This window comes from Urocampus carinirostris, chromosome 2, assembly GCF_059441175.1.
Source record: "Urocampus carinirostris isolate Australia breed hairy pipefish chromosome 2, RoL_Ucar_1.0, whole genome shotgun sequence".
Taxonomy (NCBI): Eukaryota; Metazoa; Chordata; class Actinopteri; order Syngnathiformes; family Syngnathidae; genus Urocampus; species Urocampus carinirostris.
The window spans coordinates 9,194,502-9,212,188 of record NC_142350.1 but is presented as its reverse complement, the minus strand read 5'-3'; the positions used below and the strand labels follow the sequence as shown (position 1 = coordinate 9,212,188).

General features: G+C 38.1%; 3 protein-coding genes across 7 annotated transcripts in view; 1 reads left to right on the top strand and 2 right to left on the bottom strand.

The window, feature by feature from the left end:
• Nucleotides 1-2,141: 2,141 nt before the first annotated feature.
• On the bottom strand, nucleotides 2,142-6,959 carry vps28 (VPS28 subunit of ESCRT-I). Of its 2 annotated transcripts, XM_088328790.1 has the most exons (10): nucleotides 6,898-6,959; nucleotides 6,373-6,416; nucleotides 6,186-6,217; nucleotides 6,072-6,109; nucleotides 5,349-5,438; nucleotides 4,259-4,364; nucleotides 4,076-4,177; nucleotides 3,931-3,984; nucleotides 2,687-2,778; nucleotides 2,142-2,608 (listed from the first exon to the last, which is right to left on the bottom strand). In XM_088328790.1, exons 2-10 carry the CDS (start codon nucleotides 6,410-6,412, stop codon nucleotides 2,491-2,493), a joined length of 672 nt encoding a protein of 223 aa, XP_088184916.1. In that variant the 5' UTR covers nucleotides 6,413-6,416; nucleotides 6,898-6,959; the 3' UTR covers nucleotides 2,142-2,490. The 2 variants fall into 2 exon arrangements, with proteins under 2 accessions (XP_088184916.1, XP_088184915.1); XM_088328789.1 differs by lacking the exon at nucleotides 6,898-6,959 and having other exon boundaries at nucleotides 6,373-6,891.
• aunip (aurora kinase A and ninein interacting protein) overlaps nucleotides 6,935-17,687 on the top strand; it is a 22,591-nt gene continuing 11,838 nt past the window's right edge. For 2 of the 3 annotated variants that reach the window (XM_088328788.1, XM_088328787.1), the window contains exons 1-4: nucleotides 6,937-7,201; nucleotides 7,432-7,532; nucleotides 7,602-7,756; nucleotides 10,420-11,074. In XM_088328788.1, the coding sequence (XP_088184914.1) occupies nucleotides 7,440-7,532; nucleotides 7,602-7,756; nucleotides 10,420-11,074 (903 nt within the window). In that variant the 5' untranslated portion in view covers nucleotides 6,937-7,201; nucleotides 7,432-7,439. Of the gene's footprint in view, nucleotides 7,202-7,431; nucleotides 7,533-7,601; nucleotides 7,757-10,419; nucleotides 11,075-17,687 lie in introns of all 3 variants that reach the window. The other variant, XM_088328785.1, reaches the window with a different exon arrangement.
• The window catches only part of LOC148370955 (adenylyl cyclase-associated protein 2-like), a 23,502-nt gene continuing 22,713 nt past the window's right edge, over nucleotides 16,899-17,687 (bottom strand). For both annotated transcript variants that reach the window (XM_088328784.1, XM_088328783.1), the window contains exon 13: nucleotides 16,899-17,642. In XM_088328784.1, coding sequence (XP_088184910.1) covers nucleotides 17,559-17,642 — 84 coding nt within the window. In that variant the 3' untranslated portion in view covers nucleotides 16,899-17,558. The remainder of the gene's footprint in view (nucleotides 17,643-17,687) is intronic.

Sequence of the window (17,687 nt, the reverse complement as noted above, 5' to 3'; positions counted from 1 at the left end):
GTGAGTTGTCTGTCTCTGTGTGCCCTGCGACTGGCTGGCAACCAGTTCAGGGTGTCCCCTGCCCACTGCCCGAGGATAGCTGGAATGGGCTTCAGCAGCCCCGTGACCCTACAGAGGATAAGCGGTGCAGATAATGGATGGATGGATGGAAGGAACAAAGCTTTGGAGGTAATGGAAAAAATCCCTACTTCGCACCACCGCTTTGTGTTAAGTTTTGGGTTGTGGATGGACCCATGTGGGGGAGGCAAGTATTGGGACGCAGAGGGTGGTCAAAACAAAGATTGTATTTATTTAAACCAGAACCAAATTACCAGACAAACAAGTGGGCACTATACAACTAACAAAATCCACAAATAAACAAAAAAAAAAAAACAGATGGAAATTACAAGAGGTAAAGTAACGAAGTAACTAAATGTCCAAACAAGAAATGACGGTGGAAGGAAATGACAATCAAAACGGATCCCAATGGCAGGTGAAATGAATGGTAAATGGTCTGCATTTATGTAGCGCTTTTCAAGTCAATGAAGACCTCCCAAAGCGCTTTAAAATGTGCTTCACACGAACTCATTCACACACTCACACACCAATAGCGGCCAAGCAAGCCATGCAAGGCGCCGACCTGCTTATTGGGGGCATTTGGGATTCAGTGTCTTGCCCAAGGGCATTTCAACATATAACACGGAGGAGCTGGAAATCGAACCTGCGATCCCTTGATCCCAAGATGAGCGCTCTACCTCCTGAGCCAATGCCGCCCCAATACAGATGGAACCCAAAATGTCTTTTTTAAAGAGTGCAGGATAATTGGGCACAGGTGTGTGGTGACTTGACACACCCGTGCCCAGTACAAACCTCGGTTGGGGCCCTCTGGTTGAGGAGGTGTGTCAGATGTTAACACTTTGACTAGCAAGTACTGTTTAAACTCAAAGCCTTCTCCTAACTGCAAGCTAAAACAACACCTGAAAAATTGTAGACACTGAGCCACAACTGAATGAATGGATAAAAGTAAGTAATTATACTCCAAGAGAAGTATATTAATAAATACAAAGTGCATTAATAGTGACTAAATAAGTGAACAAGAAAGAAATGTATATACATTGTACTGTAAATGAAGAACTCATACAGTAATGACGATATACGCAGAGACACATTACAAAATGACGTTAACCCCACTATTATTTCAGTCCTTTATAACTCCTTTATATATCCTGTAATCACTAAAGTTCTTCATTTAGCAACACCATTGTTTCCTTTTTCCATTTTCCTCCAAGTTAAGGTTTTGTTTTGCCTCATTGTTAAGTTTATGGTTTTATAGGCACTCAAAATGAGGATAGAAGACATCAAGGGACTTTGGACCTGCAGGTAGAACTGTGGAGAGCCCAAACCTCAGATATGAAATCCAAAAGCCCTTATCTGAGCACTTTCTTTAAAAAAAAAAAAAAAACTTGCGAGTTACAACAACAGATCTCTTTTAAAAGGCGTGGAAATAAAACAGCAATATTAGACTATAAAAACAATGAAGTAAATAGTGCCTATTAGCCAAAACACCTAAAGACATTGAGGTTACACAGTCAAAAGAAAGAACTGGCATTCGATGCGATCTCCTTTGCAGGTGTTCAAAATTAAAAACAAAATAAACCCCTCACTCATGGACCGCCATCAAAGTGTAAGATTTTCAGCCATTTTGACTTTGCTCTTGGGAATTTTACATCCATTTTTCTGTAGCTCATCTGTGCCCAGAATATTCTGTAATAAAAACTTTAAAAAAAGCGACTGCATAATTCTTATTTTATATTTTGACAGACATATCGTCTTACACCTAAATAAAAACGAACAAGCAGAGGAACAGTAAGCTTTCCTTTTGCTTTTTTACTATGTTATTGTCAGGTTTTCATTATTTGTAGGGTTAAAAAGGCTTAGTCACCCACTAAAGGCAGTCGTGGATTTACATATATTAGCTTATTTATAAAATAATGTTGTGATAATCTAGGATGTTTAAAAAGACACTGCTCATGTCAATTGTTTCTCATGCCAATTAGAAATCCAATTTCAAAGAAAATCTCAATGACCCAGCACTGGTGAGCTGGCTTCAAAAAGAAATGTTACCATTTGTGCTTGCATGAAATAAATCAAGGACTCATAAATCGGATTTTGAGTTAAATTGCAACTTTTATTGTTAAAACGAAATGGTTATGATCATATCTGTCATCCAAAAATTTGTATTTACAATGATACTAACATAATAAATATATCCTGTAAGCCCTAGATCCGGTTGAGGTGAGAAGAGACTAGAGTAGTTGAAAGAAAATAAACATATTACTGTAGATTAATAATCTGTTCTGATAGGAAAAAAAACCTAGTCATAATAATATACTCATTTTAATGACCCCGAATTATTACAAATAAGTTGTAGACAAAGCTAGAAAGGAAAACAAAGAAATTGAGTTTTGATCAGAACGCATCACGTGACCTAAACAGACAAATATGATTGGCTCAGGAGTGCAGGAAGCGGTTGAAAGCGTTGTACGCCGATTCCAGGTCGAAGAGCATCTGCCGCACTTGGCTGTCATCTAATTCGTCTGAGGCTGACATGCCGCTCAAAGTACTCAACCTAAAGGCGCACGAGAAGCGTTTTTAAATAAGAACGGGCGTGTATTGGTAAAATACTCGCCCGGCAATGCCCACTGACCAGCGTCCAACTTTGTCTTTGGCTTCCGAATCTGGAGGCATGTTGCTCATTCTGTTCATTGTCTCCATTAGCTCGCGCAGGTCCGGTTGGATCTGGAATAGAATAGAATAGAATATGCCTTTATTGTCATTGTTACAACATGGGATATGCTGTGACAACGAAATTGGACGACTCCAGTTCCACATTTACAGTGAGGATAAGGAAACACATATGTCTATATCTAATCCAAAAGGAGATCTTATTTAGTCGCTGATCAAAACAGCAGCACAACCGTGTATCAATGTAAAATAAATAAATAGTATTTTCTGCAATATGAGGCGCACCGAATTATAAGACGCACACCGAAAAATAAGTATTTTGTGGTATTTTTTCATATATAAGGCACACCAGATTTTAAAGCACATGGAAAAAAAACTACTGTAAGGGCTAAGATTGCACAAAATGATCAGTCGATACACATCATCGATCACAATTGCATTGGATACAACGGTTGTCAAACCCAGATCGGGGGGCAGAGTGCTGCAGATCCTATCCACTAGACCACTCGAGATGCAGACGACACATGAATAGGCAATACGTCTCATCATCACTCTATTTTTAGTCGGTCCCAAATTGTTAATATTTTTACTGGGCTGGGCCACGAGAAGATTGTCAGACCTTTAACCGGTTTATGGTAAGATTCACATAATCGTTGTGAAACGCATGCAAAACTAAGCTGAGTGACGAGAAAGGCATTGTTTTGGTCCTCCAGTACTAAATTGAGAGAACAACATTGTGGGAAATAATTTTATCGTCCTGAAAGATATCAAAAAAGCAAGGCTGTTTGTAATAAAATGTTTGTCACTTACAATGCTTAGTTTGAGCTGAGAAAAAGTGAAACAACATTCTCTCTACTCTAACATATTTGGTGTCGAGACTAAAAATAGTATGATAATGAGAAAAGACCTAGTGCATTTTTATATGACGTCTGTATTCCTAGTGGTCTTGTTGATTGGATCTGAAGCTCTTCCCAGCAGAAACTCTGGTCGAATCCCATTGAATTTAATGTTATGCAATTGTGAACAACCATCAATGTCTCTCACAGCTGGTGGATAGGATTTGATGCCCAGACCACTGCTATCCAGTTCGATCACTGTTGGCACAGTCTTGATGCAATTATAGTAAGTATTTATCAACTGATCAATGACTGGAAAAATTCATTATCTATATATATATATATATATATATATATATATATATGCTACCTCATCCATGGCTCTGATCTCCAGTCTCAGCTTGTCCATCACTGTGATAAACAGCTAAAAAATAAGAGCAGATAAACACTCAATGATTTAATTTTAATATCTCTACACAAGGGTTTTGACAGAAATAATTGAAGGGGGAACGTACAGAAACTATGTCGGCGATGCAGCGATTCAAGTTGCCCTTATCGTCCTTGATGGTAATGGGCCGATCCTCCTTGATTCTTTCCATAGCCAGTGGGCAGTCCAGCTTTGAGAGGGCACAAAATTACCCCTGTAGCATTGATTACAAGTCTTCATCAAGGGATATTTCTAAAAAAAAAAATCTCACTCTGTATTTCCGACAAAAGTCGTCGATCGAGCCCACGTCGGAGCCCTGCACTTGTTTGAATGCTGCTTTGTACTGTACCAGGAGTCTTGAACATGAACCGGTATACCTAGAAAAAACAAAACAAATACAAATAACAATGGTGCATCCACAGAAGCAAAACTTTAAGTGTGTAATAAATCACCAAAAGAGTTTGTTGTAGCTTAGAATGGAGCTGATGCGCATGCATTCGGATAAAAGACTACGGAATCTTGAAGGATACTGCTTGGTAAAATTTGGAAACCCATTTCCATATTTTCTATGTGAGCAAGGATGCAGCCTAGGTTGCCAAAAAGAGCAAATGGCTCGTGTAAGCAGCTACCTTTAATAGCTAGCAGGAAAAGCTACTAAAAATGCTAGTAAATGGTTGCATTTTTCAAGCGTCAGTACCATAAATCAGCAACAGTCGGTTGCAGTACCATTGTGGAACGCTAGTCACTGAAGGAAAAAGCAGGGGCTGCTAACAGTAACAATAGCGGCAAACAAAGCCTGCAGCCAAGAGGTTAACAAGAGTGGCTAGAGAAGGAAAGAGTGGGAAATGGTCAAAGATGCCTGAATCACAGGACATGACATGCAGGGCTTAGCTGTGGAAGGCGAGTGACACTGAATGATAAAGCAAGAGCAGCCAACAATAACAAGAGCGGCTAAAGTGGCAAGCCATAGCCTGCAGCCAAGTGGCTGTCAGGAGTAGCTCAAGAAGGAAACTTACAAAAAAGTGGAAGATGTTTGAATGAAGGCACTTAGCGACCATCACAAGCATGGCTCAGCCGTTTTTATAAGTGGCTGCTAAATCCTAAAAGCACCAACGGAACCACCTAGCATTGCAAAACGGTCATTCAGCCTCTCCTAGTAGTAAGCTGGTGGACCAACATGTTAGCTTTCTCAAATTCTGAGATGTAATTACCCATTTTTTAAACCTGAAATCCTGTTTATGTTATAATATGTGTGTTATTGCAAATCATTTGAACCATAGCTTTTTGTTTGAATTAATAAAGTATTTCTACAACACTATATAATAACAATGGACCTTTAAAAAGAGTAAATCTCAACTCACTCATTTGGTGTGACACAGTCTTTGATATAGGCTTTCTCCAGGGCCTGCAAAGTCTTGACTACAGCAAACAACTCCGCCATGTTGTCGTACCTTAGCAGAGAAACAACCCACAGTCATTATAAATCCTTGAAACAGTTACTAAACCATTTTAATAATCGGGAAATATTTTTAAATATCCTCCTTTACCAGTGCTCCACTTACACAATGTCCACTAAGATGGCAGAACATTTCCCGTATTTTAAGTAATATTTGTATTTTCTTTCCTGCCTGATTTTTACCTTGATTTTTAGAAGAATAAAAACAAAATTTTAGAATGAGTAATCAAAACTCCCTTAAAAGTCACAAAAGTTTTTATTTCCTTATATTAAATTAAAGTAATAGTACAATATTAAAAACTGATAATTGGTGATTTGTTTCACAAAAAAAAATCATTTGAAATATAGAAAAAGGTTGTAAAAAATTTAAAATCCTTAAACTGAGCTAAATTATGATAGACAAATTAGATGAGCGACGTTATCTAATAACTGCACTCCCCTTTTCCTAGTAAAATAATTATTAATGTTCCTTAGGATGAGTTAAACTATATGTTGAGGATAATGAGAATATTTATCAATTATTTTGGTTTGTTATTATATCACAGTAAGTCATTTTGAAACTGTTAGTTAAATCAAACTAAAAAGGGAAACATTAGTTTTCCTTTTGCAGTGTAGAAAAATCACTCACTTTTCTCGTTCTCTTGCATTTTTGTACAGTTTCACCTCCTGAAATGATAAACAAAAAAAAAAGCAATATACCAATATGAAGTCACCAAAATTGAGAGAAAATGCTCATTTGTACCTCATACAGTTCGGGTTTATTGGCGGGGGGTCCTGGAAAAAAAAGTCACAATTTAAGATGTGATCTAAAATACTAATAACTTTAGCTATGTTATATATATCCATGCAATAATGTGTCCTTAATAGTTTTATGTGTTCACACGATTATGAGAACAATCAAAGGAACATTTCAATGAAAAACACCATACCTCCTCCTATGCTCCCAGCAACTGGTATGCCATGAAACATGATGCTAAATAATATGAATACATGAGTCATTTCACAGATTGATCATAAATAATAGATGCGTTATTATAACGCTCTATATTCAAATAGGTGTTATCACACAGCGCGACATGCGAATTAATAATTATTCTCTTATTCTAGTGAAACAGAAGCGGAATTCCCTGATTAAATAAAACTAAGTTCAGTAGCTCGACACAAAAATTCTCAATAGTGTTAAACTTTAACAATAACAGAGGAAAACAAATATGATGTGGGCAAATTAAGAGTTTGACGCCATTTTACTTTACAGTAAACAAGCTAGCTTGCTGTTAGCTTCCAGTGCTAATTTATAGCAAACAGCCTTTAAATTATTGAGATTTGACATAAATGGTCAATATTCAGATTTGTATTCGTGCTAAAGACGTGTTATTTAGTATTATTTTGTCCCACGTTTCTTCAATTTATCGATACATTTAGAACTGAATATGAAATAAACAATAGACGCTAACCGTTTCCGTGAGGGTAGTGTGACGTTAGTCTAAACACACCCTCGTGCTAGGACCATGTTTCGTGAGGTCCAACGCGCCTGATTAAAACGTAAAATGTTTAGTGGAATCCAAAAAAATAGTTGTTAATTATTTTTTTACCTTTTCAATAAATGCAATCTGTACTTTATTACCTATTATCTTTTCCATAATTTAGTTTCATGCATGTAATTTTTAATTTTTTAAACAGTCAAACATGAGGGGCAGTCTGTCATTGAGGCGCCATACTCAAACGTAGGAAACAAAAAGCTCCGTGAACAAGAAAAAGGTAAAAAAGTTAAAAATAAACAGATAAAGGACTCCTTTTAATAACTGGGCTTTTAATTTAGTCTTTAAAAACAAAACGACTTTATTATTGTGAAGATAGTGTGCATTTTTCTTTTCAGACAAAGAGTTAATATTTCAATGTCGTAGTAGTTAACGCAGTGGGAAACTACTACTGTATCGTTTCTCTATAAAATTATAGATAAACTAAATATATATGTTTTTTTCCTCCAGGTTTCTCAATGAAGAAATCTAAATCAGTTCAACCAAAACCTGTCCACGAGGAATGTGGCGTGTGGTTGGACACCGTAGAGCTTAAAGAAAAAGCTAAGAAGGTTGGTGGTATTAATGCACAATGTAAACATGAATTACAATTCAATACGTTTTTTTTTTCGGTTTTGCAGAAAAAAGTAGTCAAGCCTATCTCTAAGATGCTCAACCCACGAGCAATGGGCACAGGTTACAGTTTGGCGGTGGTGTTCAACTTCACACAGACTAAGACAGAGATGCCGAAGACCAAACAGAGCTCTATATCAAGCTATTTTTTTCCTCGAAATGGGTACGTTTGCATGCTGAAAATAACCCACTTGGATTCGGAATACTGCTGCTATAAATCCATGTGAATGTGCACAATAATCCAGTTAAGATTTTAGTGCATCTACGAGTAATCTGATTAAAATAGTTGGGTTAGTCCTTTAATTTTCTGTTTACTTGTGCATTCATACCCAATTGGCTAATCTGATTTCTTGTGTGCACACGCATTTTCCCTTATCTGGGATATTATTATACCCCAAAGCACTGTTGGACTTGTAGTGCAGACATAAATGACACAAACTCTGGGCTGGTGTCTTAAAAAAACCTCATGTATATTGGTTGATTTCCCCGGGATATTTCTGTTTCATTTTTTTGCCCTCACGCCAAAAATGCTACCATTGTATCCACTGATATATAATGTAAGCAATGTTCCCTCTAATTTTCCTTGGGTCTGAGCGTTTACACAAAGTCGGTGAGCAACGCTTAAAACAGGGGTCGGGAACCTATGGCTCGCGAGCCATTAATGGCTCTTTCTATGAGTATCTGTGGCTCAGAGACCAATTTGATTGCATGCAAAATTTCTCCATCTTGTTCAAAACCGAAGGTGTCTATCCTATTCAGGTACACGTAAAGCCAAACAAAAGCTAAATTTAAAGGTAACACTTCGCAGTATATATAGGGCACGTTTTTCACTACAATTTACAGTCAAGGTGTCACACAAAAAAAGGGGAAAAAAAACTCGTTTTGGCTGTACAACGCTAAAGAATCCTTTATTTAAAAGTTCACTAAATAATCTGTGTTCAGTGTTCAGATACTTTATGATGAATCCACAGAACTGTAAATACGTCAAAACACCGGAAGAGAACTTAGTCATTTGATTGGGTGAGTGGGAGGGATGGGTGGAGCTATGCAAAAAGTACAAGCATTCCCTCCCATCTCTCGCCAAAGGTAAGCACATAAGGCTCCCTATTCTCAGAATGTTGTGACGTTTTTACAAAATAAATCCTTGCATCTGGTTTTGAAACCAATATGTATGAAAAAAAAGGTCAAAAGGAGTTTAACCGATCTTGAGTAATTGCAAGAAAGAGACAAGTTTAAAGTGGTCTGTTTGTTGAATTTGGGACAGGGGCTCTGGCATTATTCTCTTTTCATAATTTTTATCAAATCATCAAAAATAAATGTGCTGAAGACTAAGCTTTTGTCTGGGGCGCCGGTTTAGCAATTTAGTAAATTTGTCTCATAATTTATGGTGTGGCTCTTTCCCAAAATAAAATTAATATTTTTTGCTTTTATGGCTCTTTGAGTCAAAAAGGTTCCCGACCCCTGGCTTAAAACAACAGTGAGCAGCCATAATCCCAAGTGTGGCAAGATAATTAATTATCAAACATGTCCAAAACTTGACATCAAGTTACATTTTGCTGAGTTTCCGGGAATGTAAAATTATTTTTCTCTTTTGAATGAATTGACTCATGTACTATTGCAAAGGTTGTACGGCCTACAAACGTCGTTTGTTCTTACAATTATTTCACAAGATATCCATTTCTTTTTATTTCCTGATACATTTTGTCGCATAATATTAACATTTTTGGGGGCTTATTTAGTCGGTTGCAAGATACAGAACTGTACTTAATCACATTTTTTAGTGGAAGTACAATGTTGGCAACAAGATTCACTTGATATCATTGGAAATTATTTGAATGCAACACAAACTTTTTCTTCTTTTTTCTGTGTTTTTTCCTACTTTTTGAAAATTCCTTTAAAAAAAAATCTCATTGTGTTTATTTTTTCCAAGCTGTTACTTTTTTCATTTTGTTCTCTATTTACTTTTTCCCTACATTTCTTTCTTTTCTTTTTTCTGGCTTTTTTTCTAAATGTTTCCTTCTTTTTTCTCTTCCTTTTGTTTCTTTTTTTCTCAGCTTTTCACTACTTTTTCATTTTGGTATTTTTTCTGTTTTGTTCCATTCCCCTTCCTTTAAGTCATTTTGTGCATAATTTTACATAATATTTGGTCGTGTTGGGATTAAAGAAGCAAAAACAACCTGAAGAGCCGTTTAGGACACGAAAGAGCCGGTTCCTTTTAGTGAGCCGAGCCGAAGAAGCCGGTTCTCGACAAACTCCACTAACTTTACTCAACCTCGTTCTACTTCGACTCGACTTCAAAATACCGCATTTAGGACCCGTGTATTTTTACCTTCATGCACTGTAACTTTTACTTAAGTCGCTTCTTAATTAGTAATTTTGATCCCTCATTTTTGTGCGCTGGCTAGATTTTCTTGTGCGCTGAGAATGTGCGAGCAGTGCGCAATTGCGCACGCGCGCAGCTTGGAGGGAACACTGAATGTAAGTCTATGCTTTTGGCAAGCCGGATTACAAGCACGTCTTGTAAACATGAGACGCAGCAGCGAAGCTCACTCTTGGAGGAAATAAGCAAGGTTCTTAGTTGAATTTAGTGATTGACATGAATTTAAACCATCCTTTTTTAATGTTAAAGTGAAATAAAGTTAAGTGATTTCTATTTTTGTAATGACGTTGCTCATTATAATCGTAACACGCGCAGACGGTATGTATACAGAGTTATTTGTTGCCCCTTGGGGCATGTAAACATTTATTTAAATTGCTCCAGAAATCTAATAGTGTGCTTCCATCGAGTTATAGCATTGATAATAAAGATTTAAATATCCTTTGCAGAATTCAATGCCTGCCGGATGAATTGGAAGAGAATGTCCCCGGACATGGGAAAGTAGATGAGCTGGAGTGTATAAATCACAGCCTAATCAGAGAGCAACCAAATATGATGATTGACTGCAAATTTGGAGAGAAGCAGGCCGACAAAATTGAAAAGGACATTCAACCAAGAGTTAACCAAAAGAAAGAAAACAGTCACCTGAGAGTCCAAGAAGAGCAACCTGACGAAATAGAACTTAAATTAGAGCATGGAATCCCAGGGGTGAAAACAACTGATTCTAACTGTAGCCAAGGATCGTCTGTCCCATCAAACAAAGCAGTTATAGATTTCCATTCAAGCGAAGATAAAGAATCCTTTCAGTTAGAAGTGGAAGCCAAGGAATGGCTCCAACTTTCTCCCCCTTTTCTGAACGACGATAAAGAAAACCTATTTTCATCCGTCTCGTTCTCTCCTCCCAAAAAGCGATCAAAGCAGAACTACAATATGGACAACTTGTCCAGGATGTTCACGCAGGACTCGGATGGCTTTAGGGTGATTGCTCACCCGCCCTGGAGGAGTCCCCTCAAAAAGCACAACGACCGGAACGTTGTGATGCATAACACGAGGAAACTGCAAATCTCTGACGATCTCTTTACGCAAGACTCGCAAGGCAATAAGGTGATTAAACATCGACGCAGATAAAGCAAAAAAACGAGGTCTTCCTGTACAATGATATGTCAGTACTTGACTACAATCTGTTTGGGATCGGTGTTTAAACATGGGATTTTTTGAGTCCTGAAACATGTTTTCACCTGCAAAGTTTTAGTTTTTTTTTTTATACGTTCATGCACATTTCAAAACCATAAGTAGCCAAAATTTTAATAAAATATTTACCCTAAACAGCGATTATTCTTAAAATGTGTACTTAATAGAGATTTAACATAGGACAAAAATATAAATTTGAAAGCATTTACTGTACCTTTATCCAGCAGTTTGATGGCAAACACTTGTACACCAAATTCGCAATCATTTCCTTCTTAACCTCGATGGTTGTTCTCACCGTTTTCCTCTTTTCCTTCTCCTTATCGTTAACTTTCTTAGGACCAATAATTATCAGTAAAAAAATGCCATAAAAAACCCTAAACCACAATTCTCAAGACGTGTAGTCAGTCCAACAATCTCTCAAAATGATGCAACGAAGATAGCCAAGATGTCTGTTTACCTTGTTCAAGTTCTGATTTTTCTCATTCATCTATTGAAGCAAACATTCCCCCATTTTGTTTGCATCAAATATCGATTAGTTCAAATACATAGTCGTTTAAGTCCTGAAATATCAGTCAAGATTAGGGGTCAGCAACCTTTTTGGTGTGGAGTGCCACTGTCAAATTTCCTTGTAAATCAGTGTGCCACACCAAGATTAATGACTAGCGCAACATTTTTTTAATATCCAACAGAGCTGTCTTTTTACACCAGTCCAAATATCCAACATGGATATACAGTTTAATCGTATACTGTAACTCAATGTTTTTCAACCCCTTTTGAACCAAGGTACACTTTTAATTATAAAAAAGTTCTGAGGCATACCGTCCGTCGAAAATGTTTGAAGATGAAGTTATGTCAAATATTTCACTGTACTACCTCATAAGAAGATTATTAGGATATAAAAAGAAGAAAATAATACTTAGAATAAAATAGAATGATGTGCTTTTTGTTTTTATTTTTTTACAGTGCAATCTTAAACCGCTTTGTTAAACAAATTAAGTTATTAAATGTACTGTGCTACCTCAAGAGCAGATAATTACTACATAAAAAGTATATAAAAATCTACTGCCACCTACTGATATGGATGACTATTACAGTTCCTCGTCTGAAGATTGCAAAATACTGAATAATGGCCTGATTTTGTTGGAAAGATAAAATTGGACAAATTCCAGCGGCACACTAGACAGGATCTTACGGCACACTGATTGAAAAACACTAGTATAACTGACCAATTTATCTTCCATTATTCTTGTTCATCAATTAACTAAAAAATGAATGTCAAGACAAGTCATTTTTATTTGTATAGCCCTAAATCACGAAGAGTCTCAAAGGGCTTCACAGATTGTTACACTATATTACACAAACTATTTTCAACCGACAAGAGGAGTAGGTTATTCGTATGCAATGGAGTAGAAGTGAGTTTTAAGTTTAGATTTAAACATTTCCACTGAGGTTGCAGATCGAATCTCAGGGGGAAGAGCATTCCACAGCACCGGTGCCCGGATGGAGAACGCTCTCGAACCAGCAGAAGACTTCTTTGCTCTCGGGATCATCAGAAGACCAGCACTCTCAGATCGTAGGCTTCGGACCGGGACATAGTGGCAGATCAGATCTGAAAGATAAGAGGGAGCAAGTCCATGTATGATTTTGTACAATACTAAGAGAACTTTGAAGTCACATCTTTGGCTAACTGGGAGCCAATGCAGGTTAGCCAAAATCGGTGTTATGTGATCGTACTTTTTTGTCCTGGTTAAAAGCCTCGCTGCGGCATTTTGTACTAGCTGAAGAGACTTGATTCTGGACTTCGGGAGACCGGAGAGTAGTACATTGCAGTAATCGAGACGGGAGGTAACAAATGCATGAATTATTGTTTCCGCATCAGACTGAGACAGTATTGAACGGATTTTAGCAATGTTGCGAAGATGGAAGAAGGCAGTTCTAGTAATTTGCTTTACATGCATCTCAAAGGATAGATCAGGGTCAAATATGACACCTAAATTTTTAACTGAGTCACTCTGTGTGATGTGACATTTGTCAATGTTCACAGCAGTTTTTGAGAATAAGTCCCGGCATTTAGAAGGACCAATGACTAACATTTCGGTCTTTTCAGAGTTAAGACGCAAGAAATTGAGTGACATCCACTCTTTTATCTCAGTGAGACAGGCCTCCAAATTTCCACAGTTTAGTGTGGAAGATTCCTCCAACGGAAGATATAGTTGAGTGTCGTCTGCGTAGCAATGGAAGCTGATATTGTACTTGCGAATAATATCACCTAATGGAAGCATGTAAATGTTGAAAAGTAGGGGGCCGAGCACTGAACCCTGCGGAACACCGCAGGTAACATTAAAGGGCTCAGATGTCGTTTCACCATATTTAACACAGTGCGTCCTATCTGAGAGGTAGGATTTGAACCACGAGAGGACGGCTCCTGAGAGACCAATCCATTTTTCCAACCGTTCTAGTAGGATATTGTGGCGCACTGTGTCAAAAGCAGCACTAAGATCCAGCAGCAGCAAAAGTGATGAAGCGCCAGAATCCATTGACATTAGGAGATCATTTGTTACCTTGATCAGAGCTGTCTCAGTAGAGTGGTTAGCCCTGAATCCTGATTGCATGGATTCAAAAAGGTTATTCTCCGATATGAAAGCATTCAGCTGCTGTGCCACTACTCTTTCGAGTACTTTAGAGAGGAAAGGTAGGTTTGACACAGGTCTGTAATTACTTAATATTTCTGGATCAAGGTTGGGTCGTTTCAGTGTGGGTTTAATAACGGCGGACTTAAAAGCTGCTGGAACTACACCTGAGGAGAGTGATGTATTTATAATATTTAGAATTGAAGGCCCAAGGACGCTAAAAAGACTTTTAATAAGTGAACCTGGGAGCGGGTCGAACTGGCAAGTTGTCGGTTTGGCTGCATTCACCACTTGTTTGAGATCATCAGGTGACAGTTCACTAAAACCGGCCATTTTCCCAGGGCAGCCACCCTGTCGTGCATCTGTAAATTTCAGTCCTTTAATACGTGTGGTACTAAAAATATCTTTTGCAATTTCTTCCTGTATGCATTGAATCTTCTTAGTGAAGAAGACCATTAACTCCTGAGCAGAGTGTGTCGAACTGTCTGCGATAGGCTGTTGCCTTGTAAGCGATGCTACAGTGTCAAAAAGGGCTTTGGGGTTGTTCTTTTGAGACGCAATCACCTTCGAAAGGTAGGCCGATTTTGCAGAGGCAAGGGCCGCTTTATACTTTAACAAGCTGTCACACCAGGTTTGATGGAAAACCTCAAGCTTGGTAGCGCGCCATTTTCTCTCCCATTTCCTGCATTCTTTTTTAAGGGTTCTAGTTTCATCAGTAAACCAAGGTGTGCGTCTTTTAGGACGTGATTTTAGTTTTATGGGCGCTATTGAATCCAGCACACTAGTCAGGGTGGTATTGAACTCATTCATGAGTGAGTCAACCGAGCCATTGTATTTAGGAAAGGACGCAACTGCACCAGGAAGGAGTTCAAAGAGCTCAGAAACTGTGCCAGTGCTTATATTGCGTCCGCTAAATCCCTCAGCTTTATTAACTCTACATTTAGTTAGCACCTCAAATGTCACTAAATAATGATCAGAGATAACAGTAGTACACGGTAGCACCATAATGTTTGAGGTTAAAACTCCTCGAGTCAGAATCAAGTCTAGCGTGTTCCCATTTTTATGGGTTGGCAAGTCAACCAGTTGAGTAAAACCAAATGCATCAATTAGAGAACTAAACGCAATAGTAAGTGAACTGTGTGGGGAGTTCATATGAATGTTAAAGTCTCCCATAATTATAATTTTGTCTGCATAGGTTACTAGTTCAGACAAAAGTTCAGCAAATTCGTCTAAGAAAGTTGTGTATGGCCCAGGTGCACGATAGATAGTTATTACATCAATTGACAATTGAGGGGACCGCATCACAAGAGCCTCAAACGTTTTGTAATTATTAGAGGTACGTGTATTAAATTTGAGCGATTTTTCAGAGATTAGCGCAACACCACCACCCCTTTTCAGCGTGCGTGCTATATGACTACCCTCGTAGTCTGGGGGAGAGGCATAATTTAGCGCTAAGTGCTCATCCGGGCGTAACCACGTTTCACAAAGACCCATACAGTTAAGTTTATAATCACGAATAATGTTATCAACAAGTAAAGCTTTTGGAGCAAGCGATCTAATATTTAACAGACCAAATTTCAGCTTTGCTGAATCATTTGACTTAGCTGAACTCTTTGTAGTCTTTGTCGAGATCTTCAAAAGCTCCCGGCGTTGTGGCCGTTCGTGAGCGCTGAGTTTAAAGCGTCGGTTGTCCGGCGAGGAATGAATGGTGGAATTAGTTTCATCCTCGCGTCCATCCTTGCGTCCATCTTGCTGCTTGGACCTTACACGCTTCACACATTTACCTGCACGGCAACCACGCTTCTGTTTCCTTTCTTTACGGCGCCGCCGGCGTCGTTTATTAAGAGGAATAGCTGTCCACAAGGATGCCGGGTCTCTTTGAAGTTCGCTCGGTATATCATAGGCGTTATGAAAAGTGCCCGAAAAGTCGAAATTTAGACGCCCACCCAACCGAATAAGTTCGTCCCTACTGTAAGTGTTTTTGGCCACACATGTGTCCAAAAGTGAAAGCAAAAAAGACAAGAGAACGGCAATAAATAGAAGATTAGCTGGACAACGAGCCGCAAGCATGTATCCATGCGCCGCCATGTTGACAACAATGTGAATAACAAGTGGAAAGGCCTGTAGCCATCCATGACTTTTTGCCACTAGAATCAACCATTCTTCATCCGCAATGAACTACAATCAAAAAAACAAGTGATATGGACAGCTACCATACAATTCATCAATGAAATCTTGTTGTAGAAAATATCAAAACAGCAGCAAAGCAGAAAGCACTGGCGCACGCATACACGTGCACTTTAAAATATTTGCCATCAGTAAGTGGTTTTCTGTGCTTTGCTATGCAGTGAGCAATATGATAGTCTGCTTCAGTGGTGGTATTTTTAGCAGTGACCAAGGTCTTCAGGGTCTGTGTTTGTTTGCCGTACCTGGACACTTCGCGTTTTAATGTCTCCGCCATGTCAGACTCATCCTTGAATTCATTTTCATGTTTCGGCTCGTAATGACTTGCTGTGCGAGGTACAACGCTTTCGAGGCATAATGCACAAAACAGCACAATCATTTTTTGCACAAAGCCTCATTTGTCTGTCCATGCTGGCTGGAAAGAACAAGATGTTTTCGCTCGAGGAGCCATCAGTATTCGTTCTTTTGTCGCACACGTGTGTTTCATTGGCTGGGTTAAAACACGGATCTCTCCTCTGTGAGGTGCCATGCAAACACATACTGACACACGAAGCAGAGGACGAGGAGTGCTAACGTAAAGCTTCTAAATAACACATCGCACAACTGAAAATGTCTAAATTTCAGGTAAAAATGCGCATTTTTAAAATATAATCATTATTATTTTGCTGTGCACTCGCATGCCGCTGGTTAACCCCTTGCGTGCCACTGCTGGCACGCGTGTCATAGGTTGCCGACCCCTGGTCTAGATCAACTTTTAACAACAGCTTTAGCATATTTCCTACATTAAACAGCATCCTTTGTATTATAATTATATGACAAAAAAACATTCAACACACTTGTCTCAACCCAACCAAAATTCACAAAGAAAAATTTCAAAATTGTGGGGAAAAAAAGAAAAGGAAGAAAGGAGAATACAGGGGGCACTTTTTATTTACTGTTCAGGACACAAAAATCAGTTTTTAAACAAAAACAAAAAAATGTATCAATCATTATAGTAAGAAATGTAAATAGTAATTTGTATATTTCAATATTTAAAAAAAGAAACTAAACACACATTTTATTTTGGAAAAGTACAATATTTAGGATATGCTTGTGGTTGCTGAAAACTGGCACTTGTTTGGGTAAAACTGTTCTACTGTGTTGACATATTCAAAGTGACTTGCTTAACAACATTTAAAATCATTTTAAAGTAAAAACGTTTTTCACAACAAGAATTGAATGGGATGATTAGTTCAATAATAAACAATGTTTTTATATATGGTAACAATATAAGATATATGAGGTGCATGCTAACTATTAGCACATGCTATTTTCGGGTGATGTGTTTATTTTGCTATGTTACATATGGTAATAAAGTATAAAGATATTTTTACAATAAAGCAGTAAAAATGTGTTTTTGACATTTTTCCCCTACACAATTTGAACAAGATAATGATCTAAATTCGAAAAAAAGTTTTTTGAGGGGGGAAAATATTTGTTGTCGGTTATGTGTTTTTTACTAGGTTACATATGGTAGGTAATACAATAATACATAATAGAGGTGGGAAAAAGCAGCATGCTAACTGTTATTTGCTGATGAGCGATCAAGCTGCAATTTCGCTGGGTTCCGTCACCAGTTTGGATCCATCCCAGACTGTCTTGAACTGCTCAGGAAGCGGCAGCTCTTTCTGTAAAATTGAAAACGCTTAATCAAAATGGCCGACGCACTAAAG